The 19,241-nt window shown below is 36.8% G+C and overlaps 1 protein-coding gene and 1 pseudogene across 1 annotated transcript; one reads left to right on the top strand and one right to left on the bottom strand.

Moving 5' to 3' along the window:
- Positions 1–2,706: 2,706 nt before the first annotated feature.
- LOC137717938 (putative wall-associated receptor kinase-like 16) lies at positions 2,707–5,482 on the top strand (annotated as a pseudogene).
- A 7,344-nt stretch (positions 5,483–12,826) lies between these two features.
- LOC137716973 (uncharacterized serine-rich protein C215.13-like) lies at positions 12,827–13,765 on the bottom strand. The gene has a single exon (XM_068456305.1). It carries the CDS (start codon positions 13,763–13,765, stop codon positions 12,827–12,829), a length of 939 nt encoding a protein of 312 aa, XP_068312406.1.
- Between the last annotated feature and the right edge of the window lie 5,476 nt (positions 13,766–19,241).

Below are 19,241 nucleotides of genomic sequence, written 5' to 3'. Positions count from 1 at the left end.
ATTTCCTTCTCATTTTGCAATGTTAACATCGGAATCATATATTTTCTATTTTATTAATTAACTTTTATATTATTTAGTTTATAAAATTTAATCTACATATTTAATTTCCTTAACATTATTACCCTTTATTGAATAATTATTTTGATGAATAAAAGCATTCAAATTTAGTTGATTTTTGCATAAGTGATAACGTTTTGAATTATCGTGCAACAAACCGGATAAGAAAAGAACATCTAATTAATTTCTTGTTACACTTAGATGGGCACGCCAAATTCGTACGGGGTCCAATTGGTATTTTTTTCTTCTATCTTTAGGCTTTTAAATAAAAGGAACACTAGGCTTGCTACCGACCCTTTCCCCAGCCTGATGGTTGAGTGCCTTGCATAAAACATCATGGTCTTGGGTTCGACGGTTGGTGCTCTGCTGCTAACCCTAGACAGCAACAACCCTAAACAACGAGCAAATTATGCACCAAATGAGGTATTCTCAAATGCCTCTGTTTTTACTTTTAGCAACTTAATATTATTACATGGTAGTATTTTTTTTCATTTGTGAGTGAGAAGTTTTAAGTTCGATTATCGTCAAAGGTAAAGTTGAACTACATATGGCAAATTCATTATAAGGCTTAGTTCACTCTTCCACCCCCTTTAGTGTATATACTATCATTTGTTTAAAAAATAAAAATAAATAAACACTAGGCTTGCTAGGTGAATTATCCCAAGGTTTAGTTTTTGGTATGTTTGGCTCATAAAGCTTGTTTGCAATTTGTATTATTCAAGAGTCAAAATTGAGTAAACTCTACGATCCATATTAGAGCCGAGTTTCAACACCTAGGTATTCATCTTGAGTCAACTTATTTATGTAAATCTCCTTTTTTTTTCTTTTTTTTTTTTTTTTTTTTTTTTTTTGTTGGAAATCACACCACCGATACATTGTAATCAATGATTCAACCGTGTCTAACTACGGTGAAGGGAACTTTGGTGTGTTAGATCACATACATAGTAAATCCCTAATTTATTAGCAAGTCATTAATCACATATATCATTATTAGAGAAGTAGTTAATCGATAACCATTACTTTTTTGAACTAACGATATTATCTACATTAAGGAGGTGATAAAATATCGTTAACCATTACTTGAAGATGAAGCATATGATAGAAGCATATTAAAGGTAAAAGGATGAACTGCCTACCTAAGAAGCCATGGACAAAAACCAAAGAAGAGCTTCTACTCACACGATAACCTTTTACTTTTACTGGTGAGTGGTAATAGGGTTTTTTTTTGTAAAGAACATATATATTTCTTGTGAGCAAGGACCTTCTTTACCTCGATTTAAACCCAAACTGATTTCCACCTATTAAGGGCATCAACTGCTTTTAAAATAATTTCAACAATGCCAAACTAACCATAACATGTCATTCTTTTTAAGGATAGTGTTTGATTCAAATATTAACTCTAATTAATTCTTAATTTAACAATATATTTAAACTTATCATAATTAGTTAAGTCCAATTAGCTAGGTTCAAACATGGAGATTCTTCTATCAAGTGAAAACAAGACTAATTAAAAGTGACTTCGTTTGCTACTCAATACTACGGTCTGGTGGTATTCCTCTTCACTTAGAAGTGAGAGGTCTTAGGTTCAAATCTCGTGGATAGTGAATTCGATACCAAATTATGCTGCCCATTGTGTAGCTTTGCCGAACTTCTCCTCTTTATAATGTAAAAATATTGATGTACTAAAAAAGAAAAAAAAAAAAAAGTGACTTCGTTTGAATTCTTCAAAACGAATGAAAGGCGATGATAAAACCCATCACAATTTACATTGGCCCAGCAGAAAATTAAGTACTAGTTATGTCTTTTTTTTAACAAATGATAGTATCTACACTAAGAGGGTAGGGGAGTGGGGTAAGCCTTATAATAGTTTTGTCATAATAATGTGGTCCAAATTTGTCTTTGGCGAGAAACGAACCTAAGACCACTCCAATACAAGTGAAAAGAAATACCATTAAACAGTAATACTAAGTAGTGACTAGTCATGTCTTTAAGCATGGACAGTGATTTTAGTGATTGACCTGGACAAAACAGAAAGAAACTTCTATTAGTAGGCCCTCTAAAGACTCATACATCTAGTTTTGAATGGTCACTGGTTGTGCTTCTTCACCAAGCCATAAGTAATGGTGGACTCTTTCAACCACCTTAATTCCCAGTAATGACTTGTAGACTACGTTTAAAGTCATGGTGGACTCTTTCAACCACCTTACTTCCTAGTAATGACTTGTGGAACTACGTTTTGTTCTGCTTCATGAACATGTATAGTTACAGATCCATCTGGAAGATACGTACATTGAGTAAGTTCCAAGTTCCATAGAGATCGAAAACGTGATAATTACAGTCCCGAGTTGTAATGGTTAGCATATACATAGATATAGTTAGCGTAGTGTAGGTATACTAGGTAATGTTTTCTCGTCAAAATTACATTGTTTGATGATATTTATATTATTTTGTCTGATTGTGAAAATGAACCATGTCCACGAAAGAATTAGTAACACGTCCTATAAGTTATGGCAGGTATCCTCTCCAAGGTTTGCTCAATCAATTCACAAGTCTCCTCTCCAAATCTTCCCCTCCAAGACTTCCTCTCCCAGTCTTCCACTCCCAGTCTTCCAGTCTTCCTCTCCAAGTCTTCCTCCTACCTAGTACCTACCTATAAAAGGACCAAAACATCTCATTTTTTTCAACAACAAAAACTTAGAAGCCATGATCATGAGCAAACAAAAAGTGCTTCTGCAACCTATCATCCTCCTAATAGTAATAGAGGTACTATTAGCAGCAGCCACTTCAGCCCAAACACAATTAACCTCTCCACCTCTTCCTTCTCCTCCTCCTCCCGGTGAAGTAGAAGTCAAGCCGGGTTGTCAAGACAAATGTGGGAATGTTAGCATCCCATATCCATTTGGTACAAAAGAGGGCTGTTACTTAAATGAGGATTTCCTCATTACTTGTAATAGCACACATTATGACCCCCCAAAACCATTTCTTAGAAAGAGTGATTCGATTGAAGTCACAAACATATCCGTGGATGGGAAGCTTTACATTACCCTATACCCAGCCGTACAATGTTTCGAAAAATCAGGCCAGCTGACTAACGACTTCACCAATTTTGTCACTCTTTCCAAATTCTTCATATCAAACACCGACAACGTGTTTGTTGCAGTTGGTTGTGACACATATGGGCACATTAAGGGAGACAAAAATGGAAACTACGGATACACTGGTGGGTGCAATACAGTGTGTGGCAGCATTGACTACGTTGCCAATGGTTCCTGCACTGGTATCGGCTGTTGTCAAACACGCATTGCTCAAGGAATGACTTCTTTCAAGGTAAGTGCATGAAGTTATGATAATCATACGGATGTGTACTCCTTTAATCCTTGCAGCTTTGCCTTCGTTGTCCAAGAGGGCAAGTTCAACTTCTTCTCCAATATGTTGTGGTCGGATTATTTGAAAAAAACACAACTTCCGGTGGTACTTGATTGGTCAGTTGGGAATGAGACATGCTCTAACGTTGTTGAGAAGAAACGAGTGATGAATTACACATGTCAGGGCAACACCATGTGTTCTGATGTCGAGAACGGATCCGGGTATCGCTGCAAGTGCAAGGACGGTTACCAAGGGAATCCATACCTAAATGACTGCTATGGTAGTTCTATTTCACTTTATTAGTACTACTAATTAAATAACATGCTTAATTTCTGAGCATGGATTATATATGTTGTTTTGCAGACATTGATGAATGTAAGGTTCCGAAGCTAAATACATGCAAGCAAAAATGTATAAATACAGAGGGAAACCATACTTGTTCTTGCCACAAGGGGTACCATGGTGATGGCAGGAAAGACGGAGAAGGTTGCACCCCTGATCGGACCTTTGTTGTCCAAATTGTCGTTGGTAAGCATGTACATATATAGTAACAAGTGATTAACAATTGATTCAATGCTTTTCTACATGTTTTTAAAGAATCCAAACTTCGTTAGGGATGTGATAAAAAAACATGGTCGGTACATATGGTCTAGATAGCAATACATACTCATTCCATTTGGTTATAACTACCAGGGTTTACAATCAATTTGTTGGATATGTAGGAATCAGCGTAGGCCTCGTATCCCTGTTAATGTGCATCTCTTGGTTGTATTTGGGATACAAAAGATGGAAGCTCATGAAGCTGAAGGAGAAGTTCTTCAGGCAAAATGGAGGGATCTTGCTACAACAGCAACTTTCAGAACGGCAAGGATCTTCTCATGATACGGCAAAAATCTTCACAGCAGGAGAACTTGAGAAGGCCACTAAAAATTATCATGACACTAGAATCATTGGCAAAGGAGGGTTCGGTACAGTCTACAAAGGAATTTTAGCAGACGGCCAAGTAGTTGCAATCAAGAAGTCCAAAATAGTAGATCAAAACCAGATAGAGCAATTCATAAATGAAGTGGTCGTACTGTCCCAAATCAACCACAGGAATGTGGTCAAGCTTTTAGGTTGTTGTTTCGAAACCGAAGTCCCCCTACTAGTTTATGAATTTATCACCCATGGAACCCTATCTGAATACATCCATAACACAACCAAATCATCCAAATTCAACGCGCCTTGGGAAATTCGTCTACGGATAGCTACAGAAACTGCTGGTGTGCTATCATACTTGCACTCTGCAGCTTCTGTTCCTATCATTCACAGAGATGTCAAGTCTACAAACATACTCTTAGATGAGAATCTCACAGCCAAGGTGTCTGACTTTGGAGCCTCAAGATTAGTTCCATTGGATGAACCTCAGTTATCTACAATGGTGCAAGGAACTCTTGGGTATTTAGACCCGGAATACTTGCAGACAAGCCAATTGACTGAGAAAAGCGATGTCTATAGTTTCGGAGTTGTCCTCGTAGAGCTACTAACAAGAAAGAAGGCTCTTTCCTTTGACAAGCCGGAGGAAGAGAGAAATTTGGCAAACTATTTTCTTTCAGCACTGAAAGACAACCGCTTGCTGCAAGTTCTTGATGATTGTATTGTGACTGAGGCAAACGTTGAGCAGCTTAAGGAAGTTTCTAACCTTGCAAAGGGGTGCTTGAGAGTAAAAGGGGAAGAAAGACCAACAATGAAGGAAGTTGCAATGGAACTGGAGGGGCTGAGAAGGATGGTCATGCATCCATGGGTTAATGATAATTCCAATTTAGAAGAAACTGAATCCTTGCTTGGAGGAATATCAATGGAAACTATTAGTTATGAAGGAGGTGGCGAATCAAGTTCGGGGTTTCATAATATGAGGAACCACGTTGTATTACCAGTTAGTGATGGGAGATGATCGTGCCAGTGAACAAGTTTGTTTTATTGTGCTTTTTTTGCCTAATGTTGCATGGAGTACTTATGTCTATCATTTAATTTCTTTAATAACCTTGTTTAGTTAATTTGGAGTAAATGTAATTTTGTAGTGAATGGAAAAATGTTGCTCTTAATGATTGTATCACATGGAGTTCTTTTTTGCCCTTCTCAAATTATATTCATTGTTTCGTGATGCACATTTTTTTTTTTAACGAACGATATTTATATACACTAGGAAGGTGTGGTTGGTCTTACAATAAGCTAATAATAATGTTATTTAAATACGCATTTTGCGAAGTAAAGAAAAATAATACTAGACCGTAGTACCAAACGGCAATGCAGACTTAACTTATAAACGAATGATCAAAATCAAAATTTTGTGTAACACCAGGATTACTCTTAAACGAGCACCAAAAATTAACCGACTAAAATTTAAGGGTATTTAGCTATAAATTACTTAAAATTACTGATTAGGCATATATTTCTGATTTGAACTTATTTTTTATTAATTAGACGTGGATCAATAAGGAATGCTAAGATCAACTATATTATTCTTCACAAACTTATGCATGTCGTAACTCTTTATTGGTATCACATCGATCCGAGTCTTCTCACTCCACCCTCACGGTTCAGTCCTCATCTCTTGGGTTGCAATTCTTTTTTCTTTTAAGAAACCTCGTCAGTAGAATGTTGATACTATTCAATGTGGGCATATTCCCTCTTTTGTCCTTCATCCATGATTCCAAAGTTATACTATTCACTCTTGCAGTTCTTATACCATTCAATGTTGTCATTTTCTGTAATTCCTAATTTCTTGTACGAATTTTATTCAACGATATGATTTTGTGCGGTTTTTCTTATGAATCCGGATTTTTTTTTGTGAGGATTCTAGAAATTCATGAATTGTGTCCGTTCATCGTATATCGTGCAGTTAGAAATTATTTTAAAATTTGTTATTTAAAATTAAAAACAAACAACCCCTGATCAAAACTGATTGTACGATGAATAATGAACGGATACATCTACGAATCTCCAAGATGCTCATAAAGAGAATCCATAAAGAATCCTGTTGGTTTTTTTTTTTTGGGGGGTGAAACTGGAAATACATAAACCAAGGCAAGAGATGCCAAAGAGAACAACGAAAGCCAAACACCAGGCAAACAACCAAAAAACAGATAGGAAGTACAAGAGGGTAGAAAACCCGACACTTGAAGCCAAGCTCTAAGTGTCACCCCTTGCACCCCCAACACAAAATAAAGGTAGACAAGGTAAACCATCATTATTCAGTACATGCACTAGCGAAGATAGGGGTCAATCAACCCAAGACACATCACACTTCTCCACACATCTACACGACGCCAAATGGTCAGCCGTCAAATTGGCTGATCTTGAAATCCAAGACCAGCAACAGTCCTGAAAGGCTTCCCCAAGCTTCAAACACTTTGCTAAAATAGGAAAAGCCTCTCATCTGCCATCAGAGATTGTTCCCCACAAACATAAAATGGTTGCTTGAGAATCAAATTCAACAACAACATGGGTCAGACCCAATGAGAGACCCAACTCACAGCCATACTTCAAAGCCAACGCTTCAACACTAGCAACACAAGTCGCACATATTATACATATACTAAAACCCAGTTTCCCGGCACTGTTTTTCACTATTAATGAACAGTGCAATGGCGGAAATACCCTCAGCCACTCCATTTTTTTTCTCTTGGTACAATGAAATTATGTTTTTGAAATGGCTAGCCATGTATCATCGTTCAGAAGTCTTCTTTGTCTACAACCTCTGGACTATTCCACTTATCTCTCGAACTCGGGCCGCTCTCAAGCTCGGCTTCTCTCACTCTGAAACCTTGCGTTATCAATAGTAGAATTTTCTTCGGGGTTTGAGTTTGATTCGAAGAAAATTTTACCCATAAAAGCCCCCGTTTTTTGGTGAGATTTACGGCTTTCTTGGTCTTGCGTTTTCTTTCGTTATCAGAACAATATTGATATCATCTGTTGTTTGAATTTCTTTTTTGTGATTTTGGGTTTACAAATGGATTTTGTGTTCAAATTTCCTTTTTGTGATTTTGGGGGTTTGGTTTCTAGCCTCCGATTCTACATGAGTGTTTAATTTGGTTATGTTTTCAATTTCAGGAGACCCTGGATTTTTGTTTTTCGGGCTTTTGTTTTCAGCCTCCGACGCCCTCTGTGCTCAAGCCCTATGATAGCAGTGGTGAGCTTCCCTTTCAAAGATTCCTCCTTTCCAGTGATTAGGGTTTATGAAGTGATTTCTCCGCTTAATTTATGCATCATTAGATTGCTGAAAGAGGATTTGAATCAATTCATCCAAACTTGATCCTAACTTTATCTTTTTTGTTCTGCTACTGGTGGTTGTGAACGTGATGTGTTACTTTGTTAAGAGGAAATTAAGAAAAACATTTGGTAATCTGCTTTTGGTTATCTAAATTTCAATTCATCTGTTTTTATTTTACCCGGGCTTCATTTCATCTTCAAATGCCTTCTTCGATTTTATTGCACTTTGGTCACCGAAAATGATGAAAGGCTATAAAGTCTCTCAAGCAATTTCTTCATACTTGTTTTCGTATCAAGGATCTTGGGGATTGAGGTTTCCCGTTTACTCGGAGGTCTACTACTGGGTATTGTGTGTTCCCTGGAAACTCTTTAATTTCATGGAGAACGGAGAGGCAAAAGACTGTCTCTCTTTCCTCAGCGAAAGCTGAATATAGAGCAATGATGGGGACATGTTGTGAGCTTACATGGTTGCGAAGCTTATTGCGTGATTTACAATTGCCACATCCTGAATATGCTCTACTTCACCGCGACAACCAGGCGGCTTTACATTGTCAATCCAGTCTTCCACGAGAGAATGCGACATATTGAAATAGATTGTCATTTCATTCGAGACAAGATTCAAGATGGTTTAGTTAGTACTAAGATTCAATATGTGTTTACGAAGCCTTTGGGCAAAGATGACTTCTTGGTTATGATACGCAAGTTGGGAGTTTTCAACATTCACTCTCCAACTTGAGGAAGAGTGTTAAAAGGCAATCTAAATCCTGATGATTGAGGGATTATATTGACAAATAGGTGTGTAATATGTAAATTGATTTGTATTATTTCTTCCCTTTCTTGTATAGGAGTTAGATGCTAGTTTATAGGAAGACTTCTGTATAAATCTCTCTCTGATATCAATACAATATTCATTCTGGCAAACATATTATTTACCAAGTTTTACAGACTTGACTTATAAACGAATGATTAAAATCAAAATTTTATATAACACCAGGGTTACTCTTAAATGAGCACTAATAATTAACTGATTAAAATTTAAGGTTATTTAGCTGTAAATCAATAAAATCTTTACTAATTAGTCATATAGAAATGATTAATTTCCGTTTGGACTTAAGTAATAATAATTAGATATAGATTTATGAGGAATGCTATATGGCGTTTGTATATAATTGGGTAAGTGACTCCTCTACCCCTTGGCGACAAGATCAGCAATATCCTTGTTCACAAACGTCTGCATGGGGCTGCTCCTTCTTGGTATCACATCGATCCGAGTCTTCTCGCCCCACCCTCACAGTTCAATCCTCATATCTTGGGCTGCCCTTTTTTTTGGTTTAAGAAACTTCGACGGTACGGGAAAATTGTATACTATTTAATGTTAGCATATTCCATCTTTTTGTTGTTCATCCATGATTCCAAGTTCTCATACTATTCAATGTTGTCATATTCCTATCCCCGTTTTAAGAAATTTTGCCTAAGCGTTAAGCGGTTGGCCACTGCCTTGATTGATCACTAGGCTTTTCAAAATTAAAAAAAAAATGTTTAAACCTACTTAAACGTCTGTCTAGCACGTGTGGATCTGCCTAGTGTGACAACCCGTTCCAAATTTTACGTTTTTATTTTATTTTAAAAGCGTGAATTTACGAAATTGCCCTAGAGGCAAGGACTTTGACTTCCGTTGACCATCGACTTGAGAGATGTGAGACTTATTTTTTTAGCATATCCTCGTAGTACTCGTTGGTACGAACGTATAGGCGAAAGTCGTTTGCGAGTCCGGATTATAACGGTATAGTTACGGACGTTCGAAATTGGTTATTCAAGGTTTAGTGTTAATTAAATTAAATCCCCACTTTGTGGGGTGAAGCCAAAAATCAGAAATCAGAAAGAAAAAAAAAAGGAAAGAAAGAAAAAAAGGGGGGAAAAGCTCCCGTGGGTTCCGTCCGTACACCTCTCCGACTACCCATCTTTCAAGGCCGATTCCGGCCAACTCCGGTGGAGTTTTTCGATTCCACCACCACCATCTTGAAGCTCTCATTCCCCTCTACAAAACTCACCCAAGAACCACCTTGATTAACCATGGGATGTGGCAATTTGAGCCCACGAAAGTTGACGAAAATCAATAGTGCTCCGGCCACCCTTTCGATTTTCCGGAAAATCGGCAAAGCGATGGCCGATGCCACGACTTGGGCTTTGTAGCCCATCATCCCAGGAGAAAAACCCAACCAACCTTGACCCCATTGGACCACCGTAGACGACGAACGATGTCGGGAAGTTGTAGGCACCCGCCGGCTTTGTGGGCAAAATTGACCATCTTCCGTCCACTTTTGGACTTCATGGCAGGTATGAAAGTTGCTCCAATCACTGAGATATTGATTTCTGTGAAGTTTGAGAATTTTTGGAAATAGTTGGATTTTCCGGCGAGTCGGGGCGGCCGACCGCCACCCTCGGCGGCGCGTGCGGCGGCGTGTGGCCAGTAGGCCGCCAATGCTATTTTTAGGCTATGTCGAATGTCTTGAATTCAGTTTTGTTATTTGAATGACATAGGTTGATCGTTGGAACCTAAATTCGTTACAATACGTTGCTTGATGAAAATGTGAATTGACGATCTGACCGTTGGATCGTCACCAAACTTGGATACATTATAATATGTAATATTTAAAGATCATAGGAATTTATGGATCGGGAATTCAATGTACGAATCTTCCCGAATTGAATTTGTAAGTTAGTAAAATAAATGTTCACGTCCACTTGGTTTTGGGTAAATGGCGGAGATCCAGCCGTTGGATCGTAATGAAATTTTAATATGTTATTCTAGAAACATATTGTGGATCGTTGGGAGTTGCAGATTGGAAATCTGATAAGCGGATCTTCCAAATCGAGCTATACAGGGTTGTAGACCCTACCGTCGATCTTTGATCGACGGTTGACTTTTGGTCAATGGGTCTCAAATTATTCTTGAAGGTCCTTGAGGATATGTTTTATGTAAATTATGTATTTTATCGGTAAAAACTTTGAGACGTGATTTGATAATTGGTCACAGGCGACGATGGATCGTGATGTCTCGATGTGCGTGCAAGATAATCATAGCGTGGACTCCAGGTGAGTGGGCCTTTTTCTTTCATAGGCATATAATTGATAGTTCCACAAGCACTTCTATAGTGATCTATGCTTGTTACCTACAATTAATCATTTCGAACTACGAATGGCTTGATCCCTGTTTAGGGTACGTAGGCAGTCTAACAAGACGTTAGATGCAGCCATATAATAAATGAGATTAAATAATTGAGACAATAGCCTTGTTTAGTGAATTGAGCAATGTGAGGGACATTGGTGGGAATTGTGAGATTTAGCTTTATGATTTGGTGATTAAATGTTGATCATAAATCAATGCGTGAAAAATCAAGAAATTGAAGTAAGGAAAGGTAAGTATGATAGTTAATGTAACTAGGGTCTAATTGGGCTTATCACTAATGATTACTCTCAAAAGTAAATAGTTTGGGAGTAGGGTGTTATTGATTGTACATGTTACGCCGTATTATATATATTTTGGGAATATCATGAAATGTTTGGGTTTAGATTGCATCATGGCATATTCATATGGATATTACCTGGACCTGACTATTATGAATGCTTTGAAGTGCTATATAACGCCGCGGACGCCCAGGTAAGCCTCAGGTGAGTACATGTTGATGTTACTGATGTTAGTGAGTATGATTGTGTTGAGATATAATATAGCTCATAAACCTGCACCCCGGTGTTAGTGCTCCCGCCCGTGGCCAGGGCACAGTCCTTCACGTGATGTTCACCTCCCGCACCTTACGCTCACCTTGGATCCAAGGTAGGTGCACAGTCCTGTCGTACAGACCACTTTAGGTGGTTCCGACTCGTAGGTGACCCGCGATTATTCTCACAATCTTCACGTGATCGTAGCACTTGAGCGTATTTATTTACACCCAGTCTTATCGTACATACCACTTTAGGTGGTTCCGACTCGTGTGCAGGTATACTTATTGAGCTATTGGCTAGCCATGATTGATGAGATATGGATAAGTTGTACATGTCATATTAGATGACTCCGACTGATATATCATTTTGTATTGATTAAGTTCATTTGGCCTACTTATTATTGCATGGTGGAGTTGATGGCAAACCGTGGTTCTGGCCATTTCTGAGTATGGTTTGGATTATGTATATATGTTGTATTGTCTTATGGAAAACAATACGAGTTTTACATTTAGGGGCATTACTTTTAGAGAGGTAATAACTTTGGGAAGCTTGGTTTTATTGCTTACTCACACTCTCTGTTTGGTGCCCTCCAGGTTTTAGCTGCTGAGTTTGTATCGACAAGAATCTGTGGCAAATCTTAGTATTGATGGATATTTCTGAGGGTATGATTCTTACCCACACTCATGTACCTTACTTATGCTCTGACATCGTGCGTAAAATGGGTTCGCTCCCGCTCGCAACGCACTCTGGTATTAATAATTTTTAGGTTTAAATTATTCACATTTTTCTACACTCTATCACATTTTATGGCTTCATCACCTTCCAGGTGTCGGCCAACACAGCTCGATTCAGGGTCCAAGTGGACTTTCTGGGTTGGGGTGTGTCACCTAGGCACCCTCATGTTGCGACTCACTTAGACAAAAAATCTAGAACTTTCATTTTGCATATTAGTTTTTCAATAAAATGTAAAAGACGTTGAATACTTGAATAAGCACTTAGTATATGTTTGTTTCTCATATTTTTAATATGATCTCTAATACAGATAAACAACTTTTTTCACTAAAAAAAAACTCTAAATATCGTTTTTTCTCCTATAAAAAGCTACCAAATAGATCAATATTCATAAATTAAGACTCACAAATATGTTATATACACTATCTAATTTTTCTACAACATACTACGCAATTCTTTCAATTCCCAAAAAACACGTCAACCCTTCCTCATATTACTTTTAAACCAAATAGTTAAATGAGGATACAAAAATGTTAAAGCTATAAGTAAATTGTATAAAAACAAAAAACAAACCAATAAATAAATATACAGCAGCAGTATCGATTAGTTTGATGATCCAGTCGATCATTTCTACATTGCCAAACAATAAAATGAATGAATTCACAGGACCCCACACACACACACACACAATACTAATCTACACGAAAATAAAACAATCAAGAGATAGTAAAGGGTTTTCAATGTCCTCAGCAGGAAGTGAGTCCATATGGTCAGCTACTGCTTCTCCAGCTGCAACCTCATCAATTTTAGATGTGATCCTGTGAATTCTCATCTCTGTTTCTCTGCTCTTCAAACACGGCCGAAAAAGCCGGCTCGAATTGTTGTAATTTATGTTGGGGTTGTGTGGCTCGATACGAGCTCTGGATGTGGATTTAGTTGCGCAACAATTTGAACCTGCAGGCCTAACATTCAATGCATTATTAGGCCTCAAATGGCTTTCTTTGGGGGGGATTGGCATGTTGAACCTTCTACTTGGAGATGGTGACCTCAAAGTTCTACTTGGATGTGAATATGCAGAGATCATTGGCCTCTCTGACTCTTTTCGGAAGCTCTTTTGCCTTCCTAGAGAAGTTGGTGAGCTTGATCTCACTCTCTTCTGTGGTGTAACTGATACATTTCCCCTTTTCAGGCTCGGCGGCTGCTTCTTGTTCAGCTTTTTGTTCACCCCTGTGGCCAAAACCGGCTCTTGTCGCAATGCCGATGAGGAAAACCTCGAAAAGCTTGCGTCTTTGATCGAGTTAATCCGAATGACATGCGGGTTTTCCTTGTAACACGACCACAAGAACTCGTTGGAGAAAGACTCGATTTTCGAGCTGGAGACCGTAGAAGCACTTGACAAGGCTGAGCTCAATGAGGAAGCGCTTGAGTTGGAAGTGCTTGTGGTGCAAGTGATAGAGGAGGCAGAGGAACTGGAGTTGCAAGGGGATTGAGGACAAGGTGAGATTTTGCTGGAAGCAGAAATTGGAGGGATGGTGATCGTAGGAGGAGGTGGTGAAATCACCAACTTGTCTTGGACATTGTTAAATTCTTGTAGAAAGTGTTTTTTGGGTGAGCATTTGCTAATGCAGGAACCCATTTCCTAGATTTTGAATTAATGTAGGAACACAATGGTTACACAATCTATATAGTGGTGGTAGTATTTTAATTAATTTGTGGAGAGATTTTTGAATGTGATCAAAACGGGTGGTACAATACGTGTTACTATACAAATAATAGAATATGTGTGTTAAAAAGTTAATAATTTAAAAAATAAAATGTTCTACCACTTATATAAAAACACGTAATGCACCGCCCGTGTTTTGATTATAATGAAAATTTTCTCTAATTTGTGGGAAGTGAGGAAAAAAGTGGCTTTTGCTTTTTCTTCTTCTGCTCTTCAGATGTTTGAATTTTGTTGCCGGGTATGAATTCCGTTGTGCAACGGTTGGGTTGACTGGGATGATTACAAATCGTGGTTACTTCATCATGCCTCTCCAGCTTCTTGAATGCATGTTGCAGCCAACTTTTTTGTATGATTTTAAGGGGATGTTATCCACCTTTTCAGTTGGACTTTTTTCCTTCTTATTTTGCAATGTTAACGTCAGAGTCATATATTTTTTATGTTATTCATTAATTTTTATAGTATTTAGTTTATAAAATTTAATCTACATATTTAGTCTCCTTAACAGTATCCTTTATTGAATAATGTTTCGATGAATAAAAGGATTCAAATTTAGTTGATTTTTACATAAGTGGTCTTCAAAGAAAAATAAAACGTTTTGAATTATCCTGCAACGTATGGGATAAGAAGAAGAACATTTAATTAATTTCTTGTTACACTTAGATGGGCACGCCAAATTAGTCTGGGGTCCAATTGGTCGGCCCATTAAAACCCAATTTTTTTCCTTCTATCTTTACCCTTTTAAATAAAAGGAACACTAGGCTTGCCACCGACCCTCTCCCCAGCCTAATGGTTGAGTGCGCTTGCATGAAACATCATGGTCTTGGTTCGACGGTTGGTGCTCTGCTGCTATAAACCTAAACAGCAACAACCCTAAACAACAAGCAAATTATGCTCCAAATGAGGTATTCTTAAATACCTCTGTTTTTATTTTTAGAGCCACTCAGTACTATGATACAGTAGTTTTTTTTTTTTTTTATTTGTAAGTGAGAAGTTTTAAGTTCGATTTTTCCAAAGGCAAAATTGAACTACATATGGCAAATCTATTGTAAGACTTAGTTCACTCATCCATCCCCTTTAGTCTAGATACCATCGTTTGTTTAAAAAAAATGAACACTAGGCTTCCTAGGTGAATTATCTCAGGGTTTAGTTTTTGGTATGTTTGGCTCATAAAGTTTGTTTGCAATTTGTATTATTCAAGAGTCAAAATTGAGTAAACTCTACGATCTGTATTAGAGCCGAGTTTCAACACCTAGGTATTCATCTCGACTCAACTCATTTATGTAAATCTCATTTTTTTTGGAAATCACACAACCGATACATTGTAATCAACGACTCAACCGTGTGTAACTACGGTGAAGGGAACTTTCTCATCCTAGTTTTAGAACAAATGTGAAATTTGACGCCCTACACTTCGACAAAAAAAGAAAAGAAAAACAAACTAATCTAAATTCACAAAAAAATTGAATACAATCAAGAAAATTGTCATTGCCACTTGAATTACCAAAAACAAAATCCAATTGCAAGAATCCCCATATCAAACAAGTCATGATCATGAACACTACTGACACTAACAAGGATCGTCGCCAAATATGATTTTGCAAATAGATCCATACAAGTTCCAAGCCTAACTACAATTCCAGCACCCAATGAGAGAATTCTTGGGGATATTTCACATAACTAGTTGGGCTCTAACGTGATGAGAATATAAATCAGTTAGTCAGAAACTTTTAACGAAGTCGGCCACAATCTTCTTGATAACACCTCCTCTAGGCCGCACAGGTGCTCTGCCCCCGCCTCCGTTTGCCGGGGCCTGGTGGGATGTACCTCCGCCGTTGGGTTCACTCATCTTCACAGCTTAGTTTTGGACGGAATTAGCCAGTCCCAATAGGAGACATGAACCAACAAACCCAAGAAAAATAATTTGGATGGTGCTATTTTATCCCACTCTAAATAATATACATGCCAAAAAACTGACAAAATAACACGTCCTGCGCTAGCTGAATAATATTTCATCTTTTATCATGTTTTGTTGTAATCATATACGTAGATATTACAAAGTGGGCACTTGCATAATTTTACTGTGGAACAACCCATCTGCTTCACTCAAAATTTTGCTACACATCTTAGTGCAAATTCTACAACTATTGATTCTCTCTCTTAACAACTAATTATTTAATTCACTAACGATATCGTTCTACTAAAACACAAAAACAAAAACAAAATTCTGCCCACACAAAGCAAGGTTTTGATTGAGATATTTTATATAATTTAATAATATTTTTCTCCACTTATAAATAATAATAAAAATTATTCGTTCTATAACAAATGAGCTCGATCCTAGGTCGATTATGTTTGAACTTTACACTAATTGTAAAATTTGTTTAAAGGGTATCTTAATCCGACAATAAAAGCAGTTTTTAAATTAGTTTAAAGAATACCTTATTCTAAATTTTTCTTTTTAACTCGTTGTATCCATTAGCTCTCCTAGTTTGGATTATGACGTCGTTGTAAAAAATAACCAAAAATAAAAAATAAAAAAGGGGTTATTCGGACAAGGTGAAGTGATTCGTTAAATCATAGAGATGGGAATAGGATTCTCCGGATCCTTTTTATGGAAATTTAGATGATCAATCAATCATGTCCGTTCATCGTACATTGTGCAATTAGAAATCATTTTAAATTTTAAATTTAAAACTAAATATAAATATTATCTAACGAAAACTAACCGTATGATGTACGATGAATAAATACGATTGATTGATCTCCGGATTCCCACAAAGAGAATCCGGAGAGGATCCTTGTCCATAGAGATGGCTTACAACTGTAGCATGATCCTGCACACAGGAACTCAATCTTCAGGCAGTGGCGTTACTCTGCTTACGTCAGCACCGCAGAAGAAAATCTGAGGCCTAGTACTTCTTATCTACGCACGACTTGTGCACGAAGCTAAAGGGATCTAAGGCCCAAAGAAACCAAACTCACAACAAATAAACTTGGGCAAGTAACAAAATCAAAAGGAGTATCTAAACAATCGAAGCCCAATGGCAAGCCCAAAATCAAGAATGACCCGTTTGTGTGCGAAATTATGAATCCGATCAGTTCAAACTGAAAATCTTAATAAACCGAGTTGATTTAAATCGATCATTTGGGTCGGTTACGATTTGGCGCAATCAAACCGGTTCGATTGTAGTTTTAAGTACAATTGCCAGACTTTAGGAAAAGGTAATGTTATCTACACACTTGGAGTTTTGAGACTCCATGTCCCACATCGGGGAACATAGATTTCCCAAGGGCATTCATATGTGTTTTGTCTTTTATACTAGTAGTTAGGATTTGGACTATTTGGTAATGGATTGAAGGCTTGAGCCTTATGGTTGTGTGGATTAGGCTTGGGTAATATAGCTTAATATAATTAATATTAATTAATCAAGACAAGGGTCTTAGGCCTTGGGAATCAGAGTTCATTAGTTATAATTTTGGATTAAGTTTTTAATTAACATATTAATTAAAAACTGTTTTGATTAAGAGACAAAGTTTTTAGAAAGAGTTGTGCGCTTTCAAACACGTTCAACAAGTATTTGATAAGGTATGAAACAACCTATATATTTGCAATCTCAGTTTCCAATAGAGTGATTCTTTTCCTCGTTCTTTTTCGTCCAAAAAATTCCTAGAGAGTAAACACACAAAGCAATTCGTCATAATTCTACAATCCAGTGCAGGTTATAGAATTAAATAGTTGTATCCTGATCGAGCAGACGTCGTAGAATCACAAACATAAGAGTGGGACAGAAATACTGTTCGAAGGACTTAGCTTTTGCGCTAGCCTTTATCTGTGATTCAATCAAGTTAGTATCATTTTAATTCCTATAATTATTTTCTTTATTTCATTTTGTATTGCAAGTATTTTTCATTAATAAGGAATCAGTATTTCTGTTATTTTTATTTATTTTCTGAATTTTTTTTCTAATAATTTTTACTTCTCAAACATTCATCTTAATTTTTGAATTATCAAATTGAATAAATTGAAGAATATCAAACGATATAAATTAACAAAAAAATATGTAGAAAGTAAAAATAGTTGAAATAGCACCACCGATTTGGAAAATATCAAGTAGTTGCTGGACCAGATTGTGTCATGATTAGCAGCCCATGACATCATTTGAGTTATTCTTATTTCATGGGGGTCATGTTGGAATTACATCAACTGACAGGATTTCATATCGCAAGGAGCATCATGGACCGTTGATCTTGTGATTTCAAACGCTCAATGGGGATTGAGAATTGGCTCTGGTATTTGTCATGATCAGTCCCCATCCCATAATATAGATGTTCATGCGCGACTGAGAATCTGAGGCTTTGAGTATATTAATTTGAAAATGCAAGTTGGTCTAAATTTTGGAGAGCAGGATTTTCTTTCCTTTTTTTTTTTTCCTTCCTTTCTTTTCCTCCTATTTAAACGGTCACGATTAAATTACGTCAATATTTTATATTATATTTTTATAGAAAAAGAAAGACAAAATAGAGAATATGAGAGGAGATGATGAAAAGAGGATGGGAGAGAATTCTAGTCCAAATTTTAGGGTTTCTACCATCCTTTTCCTTGAGTTTTTTCTTTACGTTACGTAAAATAGGTATCGGAACTCGTTACAAGCAAGTTATTATTTAACATATTATAGAATTATTAGGATTTGTTTGAAAGTGATTTTAAAATGACTGAAAACACTTTTGGTGAAAGTGTTTTTTAAACCAATCATTAGTAAAAATTCAAGTGGATCATAGAAAAACACTTTAAGTACTTCTTGTAAGAAGCATTAGATAAGTTTAGTATTTTTAAATACACTTCCAAACGAGCCCTTATATAATCACGAGTTGGTAAACATCACTTTAAAACATTTCTTTACATTACAATGTCATATGAACCCAATATACATATATGTGTGTGTGTGTGTGTGTGTGTGTGTGTTTGTGTGTTTGTGTGTTTATAAATGAATAATTGTTATAAACTTCTCGTTTAGATGTGATTGTGTAAATCCTAGGTTATATTTTATTCTAGTTATTTTTTCCTATATAGACATGTATTCCTTGGAGGAGAATGATTTCTTCTCTCTCTTATTACTATAAATAAAGGCACTGCGTAGAGAGAATAACACACATTCCTCTACATAACCCTAGAAATATATCTCTCTCTATTTTCTCTCTTGGTGTCGCCAGCCCCCTTCCATTTTCAGATAAAATAGGCCACAACACGTTATCAGCACACTCATACCGATGCGCTTAAGAATCTGACATGGAAGCTTTCTACATCAAACCAGTTCATCAATATCATCATGCAATCAAGTTTTTCAGAACAACGATTTTTATCTCAATATTTTTGCAGCTTTGATAGCAT

The sequence above is a fragment of the Pyrus communis genome, chromosome 15 (assembly GCF_963583255.1).
Source record: "Pyrus communis chromosome 15, drPyrComm1.1, whole genome shotgun sequence".
NCBI lineage: Eukaryota > Viridiplantae > Streptophyta > Magnoliopsida > Rosales > Rosaceae > Pyrus > Pyrus communis.
Note: the sequence above shows the minus strand (reverse complement) of the source record. Positions and strands in the feature narration are given on the sequence as shown.